Source organism: Morone saxatilis, unplaced genomic scaffold, assembly GCF_004916995.1.
Source record: "Morone saxatilis isolate NCDOM2014 unplaced genomic scaffold, NCSU_SB_2.0 Contig5, whole genome shotgun sequence".
Taxonomy (NCBI): Eukaryota; Metazoa; Chordata; class Actinopteri; family Moronidae; genus Morone; species Morone saxatilis.
The window spans coordinates 1043245-1063923 of NW_023340095.1; the positions used below are offsets into that span (position 1 = coordinate 1043245).

The following is a 20679-nucleotide window of genomic DNA, read 5'->3' on the forward strand; positions in this document are numbered from 1 at the left end:
AAATCTCAAAGCAGAAACCCCCATTCCTACCGATTCTGTGCGTAAAGTGTCTCAGGCAAACAGGGAGACCCCTAGAGATCCCCAAGACCAAGACAAGCAGGAGGCGGTGGAGAAGCCGGGACCATCTCCTCCATCTTCCCAGAGACCTAACAGCCTCATCAGCCACCTGTATTTTCCTGATGTCATGCCTCATGACAGGCGTGGTCAACGCCTCTCCAGCTGCCCTGAGTTCCTGATCAAACTCCCCCCTGGGCTGCTGATCAGAAACAAAGACAGCGGCTCCTTGTATTGCGTTATGAAGGGGGTTCCCACTCCGTTGGTCATTTGGCTTTACAACCGGTTGAATATTGAGGATTCTGTGTCTTACTCTCTGAAACATGACGGCCCCCTGTGCTGTATAAATGTTAACAATGTGGGACCCGGACAAGGGGGCTCTTACACTTGCAAAAATGTCAACTCAGCCACGGATGCTGAGTGCAGCACAGTAATGAAAGGTTGGCATCTGCATGCTTCTGGTCCTTCTGCTCGCTCGGGCACTCATCCACACTGCTTCCCACCTACATAGTCAGCAGAGGCACACTTCTTCACACGGTGACACCACTTCTTCAACCATGTTTTAACCACTGTGTTTAGGAGAGGTCGCTGATCTTTGTGTCCTGCTTTACTGACTTAAATATCAAACAAGACAAAGAGAGAGGGACACTCATATCACTGGGCATTTTCCCAAAAAGCCAGAAGTGCTGCACACTAAAGACCAAAAGGACGCATGCAAGAATGTCAGTTAAAAGAAAAAACAAACGGATAATATGGATGCACGACCTGTCAATGATTCTAACAGTCTTGCACCATATGAGGCTTTATGTACAGTTTTGAGAGTGTTTTTAATTTGTAAATGTTTGTGTCTTTACAGTAACTGCAGTGGAGAAGGAATCTACAGTTCTGGTCCATGAGGAAGTTAAAGGTAACTATTGTCCAGGTTGTAGATATTTTTTTTACAGATGTTTTTTCTTGTTTTGACTTTGTCTTCAGGTTGCTCTGGTAAGAAATTCATGTGTTTCAGAACAAAGAATTTTATGTCTCTTATGTTTTACTGGTATTATTGGATGTTTTTCCAAATGTAACTTTTTTGCACTACTGAAAACCATCTTCCAAGATATGAAGAAATGTTTGTTAGTGGATGTAATTGGCTCAGTTGTCATCACATGACAGAATCTTATGCCTCTCAATCCTAGGTAAACCTGTGTGCCTTTTTTGTTTAAAAACTCGATTTTTGGAAGGTTGAGCTGCATGCTGTGACACTAAATAGCGGGTTTGATTGAACAAATTATGGAACCATGCTCACCTGTTCATAGCATGTCATAGTACATGTAGGTGAAATTGTAAAAGCATATATGAATTAGTTTTTTCAATTCTGAAAGTGTAAATAGTTGGTAGTAAATTTGCTAAAACGTGTAAAACATTGTGGTTTGATTTACCTTGCAGTCAATAACTCAACAGATGCATATGTCCTTATGTTTTCAGTGCAGCTGCTTGTATTGTGGTTGGAATGTGTCTCAAACTGTTGTTATTCCACTCAGTCTTCTCTAGCTCAACCACCACAGTGGAAGCGGAAACCCAGGAGTCATACTACACTGGCCTTAAGTTACCCGATAAAACCAAAACACTTGAACTTAAGCCAGAGTCCAAACGCTACTCCAGCTCTTTGGAAAAGAAAAAAGAAAAGCCAGTTTTCCTCAGTGAACTTTCTCCAGTGGCTGTGACTGTTGGAGAAAGTGCTATGTTTACTGTCAGAGTGTCGGGTTTCCCTAAGCCCACCGTTCAGTGGTTCCACAATGGGCAGACTATAACGAGTTCGTCCATGTATACGTTCATTTATGAGCAGGATGAGTATAGCTTGGTCATTACCAAAGTCCGGAGGGAGTTTGAGGGAGAGTATTCCTGTACTGTCAGCAATAGGTTTGGCCAGTCGACTTGCACTTCTTATTTGCATGTTCAATTGAAGGAGCCAGAAAGGGAAGAAAAAGCTGACAGAACATTTGTGCCAACTGGCAAACCCCCAGAGTTCACTAAAACTATAGAGCCTCTTGAGTTGTGTGAGGGAGGTCAGGCTTTCTTTAGATATATTGTGACCGGGGATCCTCTCCCTGAGGTTCAGTGGCTCAAAGGCAGCTTCCACATTCAGCCTAGTGGGTTCTGTATCATTGTGAGCAACCCAGATGGATCAGGCTTTATTAATATTAAGACTGTCAAACAAGAGCACAGTGGTGTGTACACCTGTAAGGCCTCCAACCAGTATGGGGAGGCCTCTTGTACCGCTGAGCTTCTGGTTTTCAAGGAGAAAGTTCAGGAAGAGCACACATTAGTTAGGAAAACCAAAGGTTTGAAAATATCTATGACCGAACAAACAACAGAATCCAGATTAATCCATGAAAGAACTCTTTCTGATCAGATGATTTATACCATTAGCACCGAAGACCAGCAGATTATTCCCAGTGAGGAGGTGGGAACCCTTAGAGAGCTTGATATCTCTGCTGCCACCCTTCATCGAGAGCAACTTACCCACCAAGCAGCAGTGCTGCAGTCTCATGAAATGCAGGAGAGGGTTTCTTTGGCTCCCACTCATCCACTCAAGGTCTCAGCTGTTCCTATGAAACAGCTACACATGGCAACTTTCTTATCTTCAGTCCAGGAGAGACAAAAGATCACTGAGCAGCACTCAGATCGGATTCTCAGCCCTGAGATTGTAGAACTCAAGTTAGCCAAAGAGCAGCCATCAAAGCTTATGTCAGCCACATCCGAAGAGGTCCTACCACTCGCCACAGTAAAGGCTGAGGCCTTGATGGACCAGGCTCCAGAGCATGTGAAGACCTTTACCGAACCCAGGCAGCTTGTTAGTGTTCATCAAGTAGAGTCCACTCTGCCCCTCCAGGATGAAACCTCAGGCGTCACCCACAGGCCAGAGGAAGAGAGGAGTTTCAGAGTCACCGAGGGGGTTAAGATTTTATACTCAGCTCAGTCTACAGGGCAACTCCCACTCACAGAAAGACACTCTGAGCCTTTGCCAGCTTTAGATGCATCCATTAAACCCTTGATTGAGAAAGAACAATTTAAGCCAGTGATAGCACCAGTGAGCGAAACTAGAGTGGCTTTATCTAAGGAGCAGATATTTGAAATACACAGGCCAGAGCAGGAAAGTATCACCCCACACAAAGACATAGTCTATAAGTCAGCTATGACTACTGAAGAGAAATACAAACTCCAAGGTGAACAGATAGGACAGGTGCCTGGTATAGCTTCTTCTGTATGTCTGCAGCCTCAACGAGAGGGAGAAAGATTCCTGAATCTGCAGGTTATCAGTGATCAGGACGTTTTACAGTCAGAGGGTAAATTCAGCAGCAAAAAGCCCTCCGCAGAGCAGGCAGAAGTGAGGAAGAGTCCAGTTTTATTGCATTCGGTGACTCAAGAAGAGCAGAGAACTGCGGTTTGTGAGGAAACTTCAGAGTTCTCTGCAAAGACTGATGCCATGTATATTCAGCCGAAGAAAGAGTTGCCACAAACAAAATACCTTCAGTCAATACATTCTTTATCGGTTTTACCAAAGGAAGGCATACTTACCATCACCAAACCTGACCAACAGGTGGCAATGCAGAAACAGGAAAAGGCTAGAAGGCACGCAGCTACCTCAGAAGAGAAAAGGAAGATCACAGCAGATTATCACACAGATCTTAATGTGTCGGTGACCGGGATTCAGTCACAGCTTCGAACTGAGCCAAGGCCTTTAAGCATCCTCACAGTCTCCTCCCAGCCCATGCAGCTCCCAAAGGAGACACCTTTCGTTACTGATGTGAAGCAGCAGCGAGCACTAGTCCAGAAAGAGGATTACTGGAATATAATGCATTCTTTGAATGTCACAGACACTCAGACTCTGGAGGAAGGTCACACTACTAGTCTTCAAACTGATGAAAAATTTAAGCTTGAGATGAAAACTGAGCCTAAGATCCCAAAAAAAACTGTTTTTATAGAGGAGAAGGCCATGGCCACTGAAAGCTGTACTATTTTAGAAGCAGCTGAGCAAGACTTTGCGGTCCAGATCCAGGAGGGTCAGTCAGTCCAACAGTCGGTGTCGCTAGACGAAAAGCAGATCATTATAGGAGAGCAGTCAAGTGAGATACATAAATCTGAGGGCTCGATTGTCAGCATCATGACGCAGTCCAAGGGAGTTATGTTTGTCCATGAGTCGCAGGACAGTCAGACTCTACCTAAAGAACTCAACTTTGTCATTCAGATTCCCAAACCATCAACTCTGAATATACGACGTCAACTCAGAGACGCCCTTCAGTCTGTGGTGGCCAGTGACCAACCTGTGTTACTAGCCGATGTTGTAGGAAGGTTAGAGGCAGTGGAGGTACAGGAGGTGAAGGTTCAGAGAGAGCCCAAACAGGCTTCATATACATACCTGATCACAACCCCAGGTGCCCCCATGGAGATCACACTGTCTTTTGAGGGTGAATACTCTCAGACAGCTGATCTTAGGTCTGAACTCCAGGTAGCTCTGCATGCTATGGTTTTCCAGGAGCAGCAAAGTCTTACATCAGAGCAACCAGGTACCATGCAGATTGACAAGCCTCAGAAAGCGCTGGTCAGCTCAGCTCACTCGAAAGAAGTGCTGTCATCTGTGGTGGACACCTTGATGGTGGCAGAGAGTGCAGTTGTATTTCCCTCTGCTGTATCTCAGTCTGCAGCAGTCAACACTGAAGCCAGGGCTTCCTTCCAAACCACAACAGTCAGTCAGTCTGAGATCCACGAATCTACGCAAGTAAGCAGGAAGACGGTCACTTGTGAGGAGTATCTTTCCGAGGCGATCATAATCAGCGAGTCCTCTGACAGTCTGGTAGATTATCCCATTATTATTGATTATCTGGGAGATGTTTGCACTGAGGAAAATGGCAAGGCCGTTTTTACAGCCACCATAAAGTACGTCACCAGAGTTAACTGGTTTTTCAATGGCCAATTGGTAAAATCTGGCAAGGAGTTCAAGTGTTTTAAAGACCACGATACATACACACTAGTTATCGATAAAGTTGTCAAGAAGAAGCATCAAGGAGAATATGTCTGTGAGGCTGAGAATGAAGCTGGCAAGACTACAACATCTTCAAGACTCACTGTGGTCTCAAGAGGTTTGATGATGGGCAATTCTTTGATATCATCAACTAACTCCACACGTGGTGAATTTACAGTACTGTTGTCTGCAAACCTCAACCATAACTCAAACTTCTTATTGGAAGAGTATGTATGAGTTGAAATCCCATGGAATTCATTATAAAAAGTCTCTTCAAAGCAAAACTAAATCTAAGGGTTTGAGGTTTTCACCAGACAGTAGTGGCATTCTCACTTGTCCTTCAAGCCTTCATTTCTCCACATGCACATCACCCCATATCCATTCCTCTGTTCTTCCAAGGAGTCCATATCTTTAAACATCCATCAGTCCTCATTTCTGGTCCATTCCTCTTTGCATGCTTCCTCTCTTTTTCTTATCACGGAATCTCTTTCATCACATCTTCAACCCAAATTTAATACCATTTCTTCCTCCACAGTCACATCAATCCAAACCTAATACCATGTTTCTTCCTCCACAGTCACAACATAACTTTTCACTTTTCCATCCCAAGATCACCACCTCCAGTAAAAACATTCCTTTTTGCTTTTATTTCCACTTCTTCTGTTTACTCACTTCATCTTTTATCTTTCTTTCTCTTCAGTGAAACCTGTGTTCAGACACAGAATTGCCCCTGTGGAGATCAACATTGGCAACACTGCCAAGTTTGACTGTGAAACTGAGGATGCTCCGAATGTGAGCTTCAAGTGGTTCAAAGATGGACACCCCATCAAAGAGGGTGATAAGTACAGGATTATCAGTCGCTTTAATACTTCCTCTCTGGAACTCCTGAGCCCAACCAAGGACGATAGTGGCGAATATTCCTGCAAGGCGTCCAATCAGCACGGCAGTGACGAATGCTCTGCCTCTCTCAGCGTGACAGGTAAGAGCAGCGCATGTTTCCTTTTTCTTTGCTGGTTGAGTTTGGAGCTGTTATTGTATGGGACTGTAGTTGATGTCTTTTTCCTACAAGGTATTATCTTATGCTGTTCTTTGCTGGTCTTCTTCTGATAAATATTGGTGCTTGAGACTCTGTTTTGTTTGTGAACTGTTTATAAGCTTCCTTGTTCTGCTGGTTTGTTTTTTTGTCTAGTTGGTCAGTTTTGGTTAAGAGGGTATAACATATTACCACTAATGTGTTTCTTTTTCTCTTAATTCTTATAGAACAATTCCCTCCATCCTTTATAACTAAACCTGAGGCTCAGACTATGTATGTTGGAAAGAGAGCAGTGATACAGTGTGTAATAACAGGATCTGCTCCACTGAATGTAGTCTGGCTCAAAGGCAACCAGGCCTTACCCAAAGAGTCTCCAAACTACCAGACCTCTTGTGAAAAGAATAAGCACACTCTTGGGATAACCAAACTTGAGCCAGCTGACACGGGGCTTTATGTGTGCAAGGTGTCTAATAATGTTGGGTCAGCTGAGTGCAGCATGGAGCTGCGTGTGATTGATAAACCCAACTTTGTGAAGCCCCTGGGTCCGATCGCTGCTGTGGTCGGAGCTTCTCTACACCTGGAGTGCCAGGTGGATGAGGACACCGGAGTAACTGTCACCTGGACCAGAGATGGTAGAAAAGTGCACCAGTCTCCGGACTGTAAACTGTCTTTTGAGAATAAGACAGCCACTCTTGATATCCTAAAAACCATATTGAAAGATTGTGGGAATTATGTGTGCACGGTGACAAATGAAGCTGGTAGTGCAACTTGCTCCACTTCAGTGAAGGTCCAAGGTAAGAGCTGTCTAGTTAACTTTCATGGCTACTGCAGAATTTGAAGCTGTTGCAAATCTGTAGTACTGAAAATTAACACACTTTTATTCTGTGGTGTTCACGTCTTAAATCTCTTCTTTTTCAATGCGTCTTGATATTTTTAAATAACCTCTTTGACTTCATAAAAGGCTCTTTTTAACCTCACACCTCTCCAGAGCCACCAGTCTTTGTAAAGCGGCTCGAGGCCACCACAGTTTGGAAGAAAGGCAGCACTGCACGGCTGCAGTGCACCGTCAAAGGATCCCCTGAACTTCACACCAGCTGGTTCTTTAATACCAGTGAGCTGTCTGCTGGTGGCCGATATAATATCAGTCTGAAGGATGGTGTCGCCACTCTTGAGATAAAGGATGTCATGTTAAGTGACAGTGGAAACTACACATGTGAGGTTCTCAATGAGTCTGGGTGTGAAAGCTGCAGCACTAAAGTAACCGTGAAAGGTGTGTAGGGAACTATATAACAGAACTACGTTTTCAGTCAGAATGAGAACTCGTCTAACTGAAGTATATGTTCTCCTTTAGAACCGCCATCTTTCAGAAAGGAACTACTCTCCATAGAGGCAGTCAGAGGATCTGTAGCTGTCTTGGAGTGTGATATTGCAGGCTCAACACCATTGGAGGTGGCCTGGAAAAAGAATAAGAAACGCCTGTCCGCAGATAAGAAATACAGAATAGTGTCACAGGGGTCCCTGGCCTCTCTGGAGATCCACTCATTTGAGAGTGCTGACGCTGGTGAATACGAATGTGTCGTATCAAATGAGGTTGGGTCAGTAACCTCAAAGTCAGTGGCTAAACAGAGAGGTTAGTGATGCAAAGAGATTACAGGACATACGTATACTAGTATACTTATTAAATTATAACTTTAATTAAAATTTTTGTAGTTCTACTGGTGGTTGTTTATATAATTATTATTAATACTGTTATTTCAGAGCCACCTATGTTCTCAAAGAGGATTGAGAGTGCTACAGCAGTGTTGGGAAATACAGTGAAGCTACAGGGAACCCTGAAAGGCTCAGCTCCCATCACTATAAAATGGATGAAAGACTCTAATATGCTAAGAGATGACGATGCAAATGTCAAAATGGCATTTGAGAACAACATTGCTAGCATTTCCTTCTCTTCTGTTGAGATAAAGCATGGCGGCAAGTATACTTGTCTGGCTGAAAACGAGGCAGGACAGCAGAAATGTGAAGCTGTCTTAACAGTTCAAGGTTAGAACACGTTCCTGTTCATTAGAGACATTGTTTATATAAGAGATATAAGTTCAGATGTAGATGTTTATAAATTCTGAAACTCTAAAATGTTGTATTGTAGAACCTGCTAGGATCTTAGAGAAAGCGGCGTCCATCAGTGTGACTGCCGGGGATTCGGCCACATTGGAGTGCACGATTTCTGGAACCCCAGACCTCAAAGTGAAATGGTTCAAAGACGGCAAAGAGATGATCAGTGGCCGTAAATATAAAATGACGGTGAAGGAAAACACAGCTGTCTTAAAGATTCTCACAGCAGATAAAGGCGACACGTCAGAGTACAAGATGGAGGTGTCCAATAAAGTTGGAAAAGACCAGTGCACCTGTTCAGTCACCGTTATAGGTTAGTTATAGCCAAGAATACATCGTTAATAACAGCTGAAAGATTTAGCCCTTGATGATGGTTACATGTCTGATGTATTTCCTTATGCAGATCGTGCAGTTCCACCATCCTTCACCAAAACTCTAAAGAAAGTGGATGCGAGTATTGGTAGTAATGTTACCTTGGAATGCAGAGTTTCTGGATCTCAGCCGCTGGTTTTTTCTTGGTACAAAGACAATAAAGAAATCCACAGTGATGACAAATATAAGCTTGATTTCAGTGAGAGTACAGTCTCTGTGACGATAACTGGCCTGGAGCAAAGTGACGGTGGAATTTATACATGCCGGGCTGCTAATGACTCTGGAGAAAAAGAGACCAGTGGTACTTTGTCCGTCAAAGGTCAGAGGAGTTGAATAACTTCACCTTAAAGCCGAGATTAATCAGGCAGACATTATAATTACAAATATTTAGAAGGTATTGATAGGCTTTGAATGTTTGCTCTTTTTCTTCCCAAATAACTCCAGAACCTCCAGTCTTCACATTGAAACCTGAATCCCAGGATGCTTCACCAGGATCAAATGTTGTCATAAAATCAGCCTTTACAGGCTCAGCTCCACTGGTTGTTAAATGGTTCAGAGAGGAGAAAGAGATTTTCACTGGTGGAAAGTGTTTCATAAAGAAAGATGCCTCTTCGAGCTCTTTGGAGCTTCACTCTGTGAAATCCAGTGACTCTGCTAAATACACATGCCAAGTGTCCAATGAGGCTGGGAAGGTGGATTGCACTGCAGTCCTCTTTGTAAAAGGTGCTGTTTCACTCTTTCTTTTAAAAAAGTGATTCGCTGAACTGTTGTTTTCTTTACTTAACCTCTTGTTTTTGATGTTATCATTACTGTGAATTTACAGAAGCTCCAACATTTACAATGAAGCTTGAGCCTTCAGTGCTGCTGAAAACTGGCCAACCTCTGAAGTTGTCTTGCAAAGTACAGGGCACTCCTGTTATTAACATCACATGGTTTAAAAATGGCTCCAAAATTGCTTCAGACCACAGACACACAATGTCCTTTGACAGCTCCATAGCAACTCTGGAGGTAGAGAACTGTTCTGTAGAGGACAGTGGAGATTATGTCTGTATGGGGTCCAGCCAGGCCGGCCAAGACCAGTGCAGCAGCTCAGTCACAGTTAAAGGTTGGTTCAGCCTTAAGTAGTTCTCTTCATAGAGTTTACCCATATTTCGTTAGATTGTTGACATGTCTGGTCTACATTGTTCTTTTACATGTTCAGAGTTTGCACTATGCTAATATGGAAAGTTGATCAGTAATTAACCACAACCATTTCCATAAATGCACTTATACATTGTATTAAACCAGTTCAAGAACCAGAGATAATTTGGTGAAAGAACAGAAGGGTCCTTGCAGACCTCCATGTCAATCAAGCTAATTGTTTGATTCAACTTTTGTTGCGATCGGAGTTCTAAACAGACAAGAAAGGAAACGTCCTGAAGGTCTCTGAATGACCCTGTCATGCAATAGTGATATATCCATGATACTTATCCTGTTTTTCAAGTCCCAAGGATGTTTAACAAGCAGACTTCTTTCAGTTTAGTTTAGTAGTTTGGAAGCTAACCACAAATTTCAGTCCCAAAATTCATTGTTCTTCTCAACATATCACCAAGAATCAATGTACCTTCATAAGTAAACTGACTTTTCAGATCATCAATGAGAGTTTGCAATGTGGAGGTTCTGAACATTTAAATGAATTCTGTGGACCAGACTGGCCTCATTACACTAAACTTAGTTTCCAGCCCTTTATTGCCTTTAAATATAACATTCATTATCTTTTTTTATAGAGCCTCCTGTGTTTGTGAGGCCTTTCCAATCAGCTGAGCTTGTAAATGGATCCGACATTATCTTGGAGGGAACCGTCTCAGGTTCCGCTCCATTTGAAATAAGTTGCTTGCTCAATGATAAGCTGATCAGACAAGACCAAGGGCATAAGATCAGTGTTGAAAACAACACCATCACTCTTCAGATCTTAAACTGTGAGAGCGGAGACGCTGGGACATACCAGTGCACCGTTGCAAATGATGTTGGAGAGACTTCTTGTTCTTGCCAGATTTCACTGAAAGGTTAGTCAAAGGACAGTGTCAGATAATGTCAACTGAGGTTATCTTTCTGCATGCTTCCCAACTGACTTTGAATTACGCTTTTATGCAACTTAAGCAATTACGTTTAAATTTTTTACATTTGGGGAAAATTCTGGCAGTAAATAATGTGCAGATTCTTGTGTGATAACAAAAATGTAATCAGGACACCATAATGATTCCTATTTCCTGAAGAGTTGTATTTTATTGTTGTTTGGATGGAGATAAGGTTGAGAGGGTTAGATCAGGGAGAAAATTTGCAATATGGATCATCTGTGTTTGTGCAAACCCGCCTGCGGTCTGACTTATGGTCTTCTCCCACTAGAATCACCGTCATTTGTTCAGAGACTAGAGGATATGTCCTGCATGGTGGGCTCTGAGATCTCTATGAAGTGCATGTTGTCTGGATCACTTCCCATGACTTTCTCCTGGATCAAGGACGATCATGAGCTCACAGAAGACGAACATGTTAAGATGTCCTATGAAATCAAAAGTGCCGTGTTGAATTTGAAAAATGCTCAGTTATCACACGGTGGGAAATATGTCTGTCAGGCACAGAACAAAGCTGGGACTCAGAGATGTGCCGCTGTACTCATTGTGACAGGTTTGTAGTATGTTTGTGTCTCAACTGCTGTTGCTTTTGTGTCAAGCTTGATGTTTCATCTGTCGCATTAACACCTGCAAGGGGTAGCAGCTAATTCAGTTTTTGGGTCATTTTGTTATCTCAGAGCCAGCAAGTATTTTAGAACGTGCACAGTCCATCAGTGTAACCCAGGGTGACCCGGCCAGGCTTGAATGCAGATTCTCAGGCACCAAACTGCTCAGGTCCAGATGGATGAAGGCGGGAAAGGAGTTGACCACAGGCCAGAGATACAAAGTACAGAGAACAGACACCAGCTCTGTTCTCACAATAATTAAAACAGAGAAAAGCGATAGCGGTGAATATACCTTTGAGGTTTCAAACAATGCTGGGTGCAGTTCTTGTGAGGCAGCTGTTACTGTGTTAGGTCAGTTCATCCCACAGTTTTAATATCATTATTTTATTGTCTATTTTATTCATACAACCAACTCAACATTATTTCTGCACTTTGTATGTAATAGATCAGATTATTAAACCATCTTTCACGAGAGAACTGAAGGACACCGAAGGTATCAGAGGATCATTTGCTCATCTGCAGTGCCACGTATCTGGCTCCCTGCCGATGGCGATACAGTGGTACAAAGATGGCCAAGAAATCCACACTGATGAGAAACACAAATGCACATTTTTCGAAAATGTTGCTTTCCTGGAAATCAGTTGTCTTGATAGTAAAGACAGCAGCAGCTATACCTGCATGGCTAAAAATAAGGCCGGATTTGTCAAGTGCTCTGGGACTTTGTTTGTTAAAGGTTAGAAGCCATCTCACATCCTCAGTACCATCTTGTATTTTAAGGCATAACTGCATTGTATATGTTGAGACTGTTGTAATAGAAGTGTTGGGTTTTGTCCACCAACAGAACCACCATGCTTTCTTGAAAAGCCTAAATCCATGAATGTTTTGCCCGGGTCAAAGGTTAAGTTTAATGTTCATGTCTCTGGCACACCGCCACTGACCATCAAATGGTTTGCAAGCAAGAAAGAAATTTTTTCCAGCGTCGACTGCTCTGTCATTAAAGACAACACCTCAAGCTCAATGGAGCTTTTCTTTGCCAAATCTTCTGATTCTGGTGACTATGTCTGTGAAATACAGAATGATGTGGGTTCCTGTTCATGCCAGGCAACACTCTTTGTGAAAGGTCAATATTTGTCTCACACCTTTATCAGTTTTCTTTACTTTGCAGTGACTTTCCATACTTAAGTAACTTTTCTATGTATTTTTTCCAGAACCCCCCTTTTTCATTGAAAAACCAGAAGGCATATCAGTAGTAAGAGTAGGAGACAGTAAGGTGTTTGAGTGCAAGGTTGATGGGACTCCAGAAATCTCTGTGCGTTGGTTCAAAGATGTAGATGAAATTCAGCAAAGTGTCAAACACAAGATGTCGTTTCTCAACTCTATAGCTGCTTTAGAGATTTGTCAAGTTAGTGAAAGTGACAGCGGGAGTTATTTCTGCGAAGCTTACAACGAAGCAGGCACAGAGAGCTGCACAGTTGAGCTAGAAGTGAAAGGTTGGTGTTTTTTTCACGTTTACATCTTGTCAGTGTTAAAGTTAAATTCAAGATCAAAGAAAATATTATATATTAATATTACATCAGAAATACAAATCAAAGGTTGCTTCAGTTTGATTTGCTTTGTTATTTCAGAGCCTCCTTCATTTGATGAAGAGCTGACATCTCTTGAAGTTGCTAAAGGTTCCACTGCAGTTTTTGCTTGCAGAGTGGCAGGAAGTGCTCCGTTTAAGGTTGCATGGATTAAAGATAAAAAGTCAATCAAATCCAGCCAAAAGTATATTATTGTTGATACCAAAAATGTGAGCTTGAAAATCCTGGACTGTAAAGTGGAAGATGTGGGTACTTATCAGTGTGTTGTAGCCAATGAGGTTGGAAGTTGCACTGGATTTGCAGCTTTGTCTCTGAAAGGTTGGTTTTACTGTAAACCACACTGACATACATTAGGCATATAACACTGTATACTTTCTGGTATTACAATGACATCTTTTCTTTGTATTAGTCCCTCCAACATTTGTTAAGAAGATAGAAAACGTTACCACAATTCTGGGAAACGTTGCGATCTTTCACAGCACCGTTGATGGTTCTCTGCCTCTCTCTGTACAATGGAAAAAAGACGAGAACTGGATCCCAGAGGATCCAAAGATCAAGAGAACATTTGATAACAAAGAGGCCTCTCTCAGAATTTCTGCATGTGAGGCTACTCACAGCGGGATATACACCTGCTATGTCGTAAACGAGGCTGGGCAGGACAAATGCTTTGCCACCCTCTTAGTGCAAGGTACTTCTGGTTCATGCCTGATTCTTATGCCTAACATTATAGCTCGCTCTAACGGCAATAACAAGTGTACTCACCCTTTTTTCTTGGTGTTGTAGAACCACCTATGATCCAAGAGAAGCCAAAGGTAGTAAAAGTGACTTGTGGAGATCCAGTTAGTCTTGAGTGCAGGGTAGCTGGAACTCCTCAGATCAGTGTTAAATGGACCAAAGACGGCAAAGACCTCCAGTCAAACAGAAAACACAATCTCTACTATGAGAACAACCTCAGCAGTCTTAACATACTGTCCTCTCAGCTGGAAGACAGTGGAGAGTACCGGTTTGAAGCCACAAACTCTGTTGGGTCTTGCAGCTGTAAAGTCATACTGGTTGTTTTAGGTTTGTAAAATATTTTTCAACTCTTCTTAGAACAATATTTTCAATTGTAGAATTACATTTTTCTTTAACTCTACTTGACATTTAATATTATTTTAAACAGAAGAAGAGATTCCTCCAACGTTCATTCAGAAATTAACAAACATTCAAGCAATTATGGGTTCATTGGTTACTATGGAATGCAAAGTGGCTGGTTCTCTTCCAATGTCAGTTGAATGGTGCAAAAGGAAACAAAAGATCACCAAGAGCTCCAAATATAAACTTCTGCACATTGACAATACTGTCTCACTGGAGTTCAAACTGACTGAGAGTGCTGATACAGGAGATTATTCCTGTACGGTTACCAACACTGCAGGCAGCAGTGTGTGCAGTGGAGTTCTTACAGCTAAAGGTTAGCATTTAAGCATTCAAAAGGCAATTTGATTTTGAACAATTTTGGTCTCAAAGGCTGTTAGTCATGTATCATAATCATTTTTCTGTGTGGGTTTTAGTGCCACCAAGATTCCTAACTGAGCCTGAGTCTCAGGCTGTTATTCCAAAGTCTACAGTACTCTTCAGAAGTATCTTTGAAGGAACACCTCCATTTGTGGTGAAATGGTTTAAAGATGACATCGAACTCATCACAGGGCCATCATGCATGATTAGACTGGAGAAATATTCTTCCTCTGTAGAACTCTACTCTGTCGGGACTCTGCAATTTGGGATTTATTCTTGCCAAGTTAGCAACGAAGCAGGCGCAGTGAAAAGTGCAGCAGAGTTGTTGGTGAAAGGTTGGACTATTCTTTTTTTTGTCCACCACCACCATCACCAATCAATTAACTCCCATCTTTTTTTCTCCATTTTCACAGCTCCTCTTTCTTCATTTTCTTTGCCTGATCTCCTTACCATTTCTCTTCTCACCAGGAATATCTATGTTGTCCTCAGAGTCACCTACCATCTGTTATAATATCCAGTCACCTGTCCGCATCGTCCATTCATCCCACAAGTGTTACTTTATGCTGACGATAGTAACTTGATCATTTTTTGACTTTGCAGAATCTCCTCAGTTTGTCCTGAAACTTCCTCCCACTACCTATGTGAAGCTGTGCGAGGGATACCGTTTTGAGTGCAAGTTCACCAGCTCACGCTCCCTGAATATGTGCTGGTACAAAAATGACCAAAAGATTACCGATGGAAACAACTATAAAATAATGTTTGTTGACTCGACTGCGTACCTCCAACTGCGCACCACAAGGTTTGAGGATAATGGAGTCTACACCTGTGAGGCTCATAATGATGCTGGCAGTGCAAGCTGCAGCACCGTTCTCACAATTCAAGGTCAGCTATTGAATTCAATCTTGGCTACACATTGTTGTTTTGTGGATTTTGTCTCCTCTGAACTTGTGTAGCATGGAACTGAAGTAATGAAAGTCCCTTGTGATTCAGATTTGGATAATTCGTTTGGCCATTTATGGGTTCTTTTCCAAACCGGTCTAAAAACTTAAGCATGGAATCCAACAACCCCAAATCCTGTTTCAGTTAAAACAGGTCCTCCTCCAGTGTGTCGCATAGCATGAGTGTTACCTCTTTTTTTAGAGACATATTGTCTCCTACATTTGCTGGAATTACCTAGGTATACCTTTGACTTACCTTTTACATTTTAATTTCAATATGATATGATTTAGCCTCCAATCATAGCATGAACATAAGCTATGTTTGTGTTCTTGTTTTTTCTGTCAACGCCTGGATGGATTCCTCTAGCATGGACTGAACTTAAGCATGAACTTGAAGAATTTCTGTCCAATGGAACCCAATTGCTTGCAGTGAAAACTTGCTTGTCCAGGATCATTACATCTGTTAATATATGCTGATATATTTTCCAGAGTCCCCATCCTTTACTAAAACTCCAAACCCAGTAGAGGGCATTAAAGGGAAAGATGCCAGCCTGCACTGTGAGGTGTATGGCACTCCACCTTTCCAGGTTAACTGGTACAAAGACAGAAGGCCACTGAAGGAGAGCAGGAAATATAAGATGGTCAATGAGGGCAACTCTGCCACGCTTCACATTGTTAAACTGGAGCAAGATGATGCTGGAATTTACGAGTGCAGAGTGTCAAACAATGTAGGAAGTGAATCCTGCCGCACTACCATTTGCCTTAAAGGTTTGTACAGAACCACTTGCCATTTCCTCAACACTTTGTCTAAGTGCGAATACTTCTTCTCACCTTTGATTTTTCCATCACTATTCAGAACAACCAGCGTTTGTCAAGAAATTGGTCGACCAATCAGTGAAATTCGGCCAGCAGCTGACACTGACAGCTACGGTTAAAGGCTCTGAACCATTGACTGTGTCCTGGGTTCAGGACAAAGATCACATTCTCAGAGACGGTGACAACAGGAAAATCACCTTTGAGAATAATGTGGTCACCCTTGTAGTGCCCAAGGCTGACTCAACCACAGCTGGTAAATACACCTGCCAGCTAAGGAATGACTCTGGACTTGTAGAGTCTGTCTCCCAAGTTACCGTTCTAGGTTTGTAGGACTCCAGACTTAATTTTATTAACACCATTGACAGTGTAAGGATCCTTTTAGCTTAACATCTTCTTCCCTAATTTCTAGAACCCGCTGCTATTGTGGATAGCCCAGAGTCCTTGAACGTGAAGTCAGGAGAAAATGCAGCTCTTGAAGTCACAGTTTCTGGCTCACCAGACCTGAAAATTAAGTGGTTCAAGAATAACAAGGAGCTCTCTGCTGGTGCCAAGTATCAGATGTCCTTCACAAAGAAGGTTGCCGCCTTGAAGATTCAGTCTGCTGATAAAGCAGATGCCGGAGAATACAAGCTAGAAATTACAAACCATGTTGGTACAGCCTCTTGCAAAACTAAGCTCTCTGTCTCAGGTTGGTGGCCATTATATACATGCCCTTCCTTATAAAATGTTGATCCTTTCAATTAGCAAGTAGCTCAGAAATGCTTTAAAACTTGTTGTTTTTTTGACAATAGATAAGTTGATTCCACCGAGTTTCATAAGGAAGCTGAGAGACACCCACCTTGTTGTGGGTAAGCCTGGTGAAATGGAGTGTAAGGTCACTGGCTCTGCTCCTTTAACAACTTCCTGGTTCCACAACGGCCAGGAGATCAAGAGTGGGCCTAACTATGACATTAGCTGCACTGATAATAACTGCAAACTGAGAGTCCCAACAATCAAGATGTCAGATACCGGCAAATACACATGTAAAGCCGTGAATGCTGCAGGAGCCAGTGAGACGAGTGCGTCAATGAATGTAACAGGTCAGTAGACGTGGAAAAAAAAAAATCGAGAAACAGAAAATTTCAAGGATGTTTTCCTGATCACGGAGTCAGGCTCATTACAGAAAGTTAATAATTATCTTACAACACATCTTTTTTATTTGAACCCAGAACCTCCCACTTTTGTGGAAACACCCGAAGCGAAGGAAACACTGCCCGGCAAAAATGTGACTTTCTCAGCCAAAGTTAAAGGCAGTGCCCCCCTGAAAGTCAAATGGTTCAGGGGAGCCAAGGAAATGCAGCATGGAAGAGGCTGCGAGATCGCTCTAAAGAACGACGTTGCCACTTTCGTGCTTCACAAAGTCGAAAAGTCCCACGCAGGAGAGTACACCTGCCAGATCATTAATGATGCAGGGAAGGAAAGCTACCCAGTTAACCTGTTTGTGAAAGGTTTGTTAGCATGATAGATTTTTTTAACCATTTCTGCACTTCTAAAAGTGAATTTTCTGTAACTGATCATGGAATTAACTCTCTCAGAACCAGTCCACTTTGTGAAGAAGCTGAGAGACATGTCCTCTGAGAAGGGCAAGCCTCTGAGACTTGAGGTCACATTTGCTGGAACCCCCAGGGTAAATGTGACCTGGAAGAAGGATGGTAAACTCATCTGGGCTTCATACCAGTACAATGTGATCACCACAGACACCTCCTGCATCCTGGATGTTCTTAACTCTGACAGGGTGGAGGCAGCTGGTAGATACTCTTGCGAAGTAGACAACGGAGTCGGAAGTGACAGATGCGAAGCACAAGTGTCAATTCTAGGTAAATTTATAAGTGCATGTTATTGTGCTTAGTTTCAGTTGTAATAATTCATGATCATTCAATCATTTATTCAGTCATTTAACATTTAATTTATTCATTCTTTCATTTATTTCTCCACAACACACAACTAAATCATCATCATCATCATCTTTCACTTTAGAGCGACCATACTTTGTTGAAAAGATGGAGCCAGTGGAGGTAACTGTGGGCGATCCGGTTACCCTGAAATGCCGTATTGCAGGAACTCCTGACATCTCCGTAGCTTGGTTTAAAGCTGATGGAAAGCTGCGCAAGTCCAACACTTGCTCAATGGACTTTGCAAACGGTGTCGCCACTTTGAAACTGATCAAAACGACCAAGTTCGATCACAGCCAATACATCTGCAAGGCAGAGAATCGTGTCGGTTCAGCCTCTGCCAGCTGTAATGTGGTGGTGAAAGGTGATGCTTGTTTTCCGTACTTCCTTTTTCTTTGAGAGAGAAACGATCAGCCAGTTATTTCTGCTACTGGATCCTCTCATTAGAATTCAGTTTCTTTTGATTGTACCAAAATTGTCCTAAAGATTACCTCTGGTGAAATATGCAACTCTTGGAAAACAATACTAATGTAGCTTAATAGTTTAGTTTACAAGTTACATTTTAGCCATGATAGAATTAACTTTGACATAGAGGCATTGAAATGCATGGAAATATAACAATGGGCACATTTCTAACACCAGCATTGCTTCTCTCAGAACCTGTGCGCTTTATCAAGAAGCTGGAAGATACTACTTTCACAGTGGGTCAGCCACTGAAATTAGTCTGCGCATACACCGGAAGCCAGAGGGTCCATGTCACATGGAAAAAGGATGGAAAGCTGATTTGGGCATCTTATCAGTATAATGTTAAAACTACGGATTCGATCTGCTCTCTGGAAGTCCTCAACAGCGACAGGCCTGAGGCAGCTGGAACGTACACTTGCGAAATTTCCAACGGAGCTGGAACTGATGTTTGCCACGCTTGTGTCAGCCTAGGTAAAACCCCTAACACACCATCTGCTTTAAATTCATCAGCCAAGTGTGCTGTTGTCTAGTAGGCACAATTGGTAGTTGTAGTCATCTAGGACTAAAAATGTCAGTTGAGACTATTGCAAAATCTCCATAACCTGCCCCTTCTAACATAACATAATTAAACCTACATGCAACTAACCCAACCATTACTCCTCTCAGAGCCTGCTCGCTTCGTGAAAAAGCTGGAAGACACTTATTTCAGACTCCACGAACCTTTGGCCATCAAGTGCACGTACACTGGAAGCCAGAGACTGTCCGTGACCTGGAAGAAGGACGGAAAACTCATCTGGGCATCATATAAGTACAATGTCAAGACCACCAACGACACCTGCATTTTGGAAATCCTTAACAGTGACAGAGAAGAGGCCGTTGGAAGATACACATGTGAAATCTCTAACTCTGGAGGAAGCGATATCTGCCATGCTAATGTGAAACTAGGTAACCCACCTTAGCAACTCACTTCTTTACAGGGATTAAGAATCATTTGTACCTCCATAAAATATAATGTAACTAGCTTGTTTAAAAGATGAACCATTGCTTATAATATCTAACAATGCCATTGCTAATTGATTTCTTAGAACCAGTTCGCTTTGTGAGAAAACTGAGAAACACCTTCTATAAAATTGGCCACCCTTTGATGCTGGAGTGCACATTCACTGGCAGCCAGAGGATTTACGTCAGCTGGATAAAAGATGGAAAACCCATCTGGGCATCATACAAGTACAATGTTAAAACCACCAACTTCTCCAGCACCTTGGAAGTTCTCAACAGTGATAGTCGGGCAGCCATCGGGAAATACTCATGCGAGATTTCCAATTCAGAGGGCACTGATATCTGCCATGCTATGGTTAAGATAGGTAAAGCCACTAACATATGACCATCATCTATTTTGAAATTTCAAAAATCAGATCAATCCTTTCACATAAACATGCATTTGCTTGCTGTAACATAAATGACATAACATGCAACTAACATCACCATTGCTTCCTGTAGAACCTGTGCGCTTCATAAAAGAGCTGGAAGACACCACCTTTAGACTCGGCCAGCCCCTGTCGCTGTACTGTGCTTACAGTGCAAGCCCCAGGGTCAATGTGAGCTGGAGAAAGGATGGTAAACCAATCTGGGCCTCCTACAAGTACAACGTCGAGACCACAGATAATTCCTGTGTCTTGGAGGTGCTCAACAGTGACCGGCTAGAAGCAGCAGGCAGATATTCCTGTGAAATCTCTAACTCTGAGAACACCGCTATCTGTTATGCACAGGTCAAACTAGGTAAAACATCAAACATGAAGGGCTCATTTCTTTCAGTTTTAATTTTACCTAAAAAAAAAACCTAAATTTATTGTTATTGGGAATGCATCTAAAGACAGCTGGCTGGTTGGCAGTTAATGTTCATTTTGGGACATGGCAATATAAAAATCTGGCTTAAAAGCTATAATATGCAACATTTCCGAATTAAGATGTTTATAAACACTAGGCCTATGTTTGCACCAATGTTCAAACCTAATGTTCTGTCATTTTATTCAGGTAATGATGTGTTTCACCAGTCGCCTGTCAATGGCATCATATCCCCTTTGTGCAGGCATCAGCATTGTGGTTGTCTTCCAGAAGCTGTCATAAGTTGATTTTTTATCCAGTTTGAAGCCACATTTTTAC

At 42.3% G+C, this 20679-nt stretch overlaps 2 protein-coding genes across 32 annotated transcripts in view; both read left to right on the forward strand.

The window, feature by feature from the left end:
- LOC118338832 (titin-like) overlaps positions 1-20679 on the forward strand; it is a 176484-nt gene that overhangs the window by 32565 nt on the left and 123240 nt on the right. For 29 of the 30 annotated variants that reach the window (XM_035676237.1, XM_035676206.1, XM_035676210.1 and 26 more), the window contains 12 exons: positions 911-961; positions 5760-6038; positions 6320-6886; positions 7081-7362; positions 7444-7722; positions 7851-8132; positions 8236-8514; positions 8605-8892; positions 9018-9296; positions 9397-9678; positions 10340-10618; positions 10959-11237. In XM_035676237.1, the coding sequence (XP_035532130.1) occupies positions 911-961; positions 5760-6038; positions 6320-6886; positions 7081-7362; positions 7444-7722; positions 7851-8132; positions 8236-8514; positions 8605-8892; positions 9018-9296; positions 9397-9678; positions 10340-10618; positions 10959-11237 (3426 nt within the window). The remainder of the gene's footprint in view (positions 1-910; positions 962-5759; positions 6039-6319; positions 6887-7080; positions 7363-7443; positions 7723-7850; positions 8133-8235; positions 8515-8604; positions 8893-9017; positions 9297-9396; positions 9679-10339; positions 10619-10958; positions 11238-20679) is intronic. The other variant, XM_035676228.1, reaches the window with a different exon arrangement.
- LOC118338839 (titin-like) lies at positions 13910-20661 on the forward strand. Of its 2 annotated transcripts, none has more exons than XM_035676243.1 (7): positions 13910-15248; positions 15794-16072; positions 16161-16442; positions 16530-16808; positions 16912-17199; positions 17329-17607; positions 17695-18278. In XM_035676243.1, exons 1-7 carry the CDS (start codon positions 15068-15070, stop codon positions 18006-18008), a joined length of 1902 nt encoding a protein of 633 aa, XP_035532136.1. In that variant the 5' UTR covers positions 13910-15067; the 3' UTR covers positions 18009-18278. The 2 variants fall into 2 exon arrangements, with proteins under 2 accessions (XP_035532136.1, XP_035532135.1); XM_035676242.1 differs by having other exon boundaries at positions 15115-16072; positions 17695-17976; positions 18137-20661.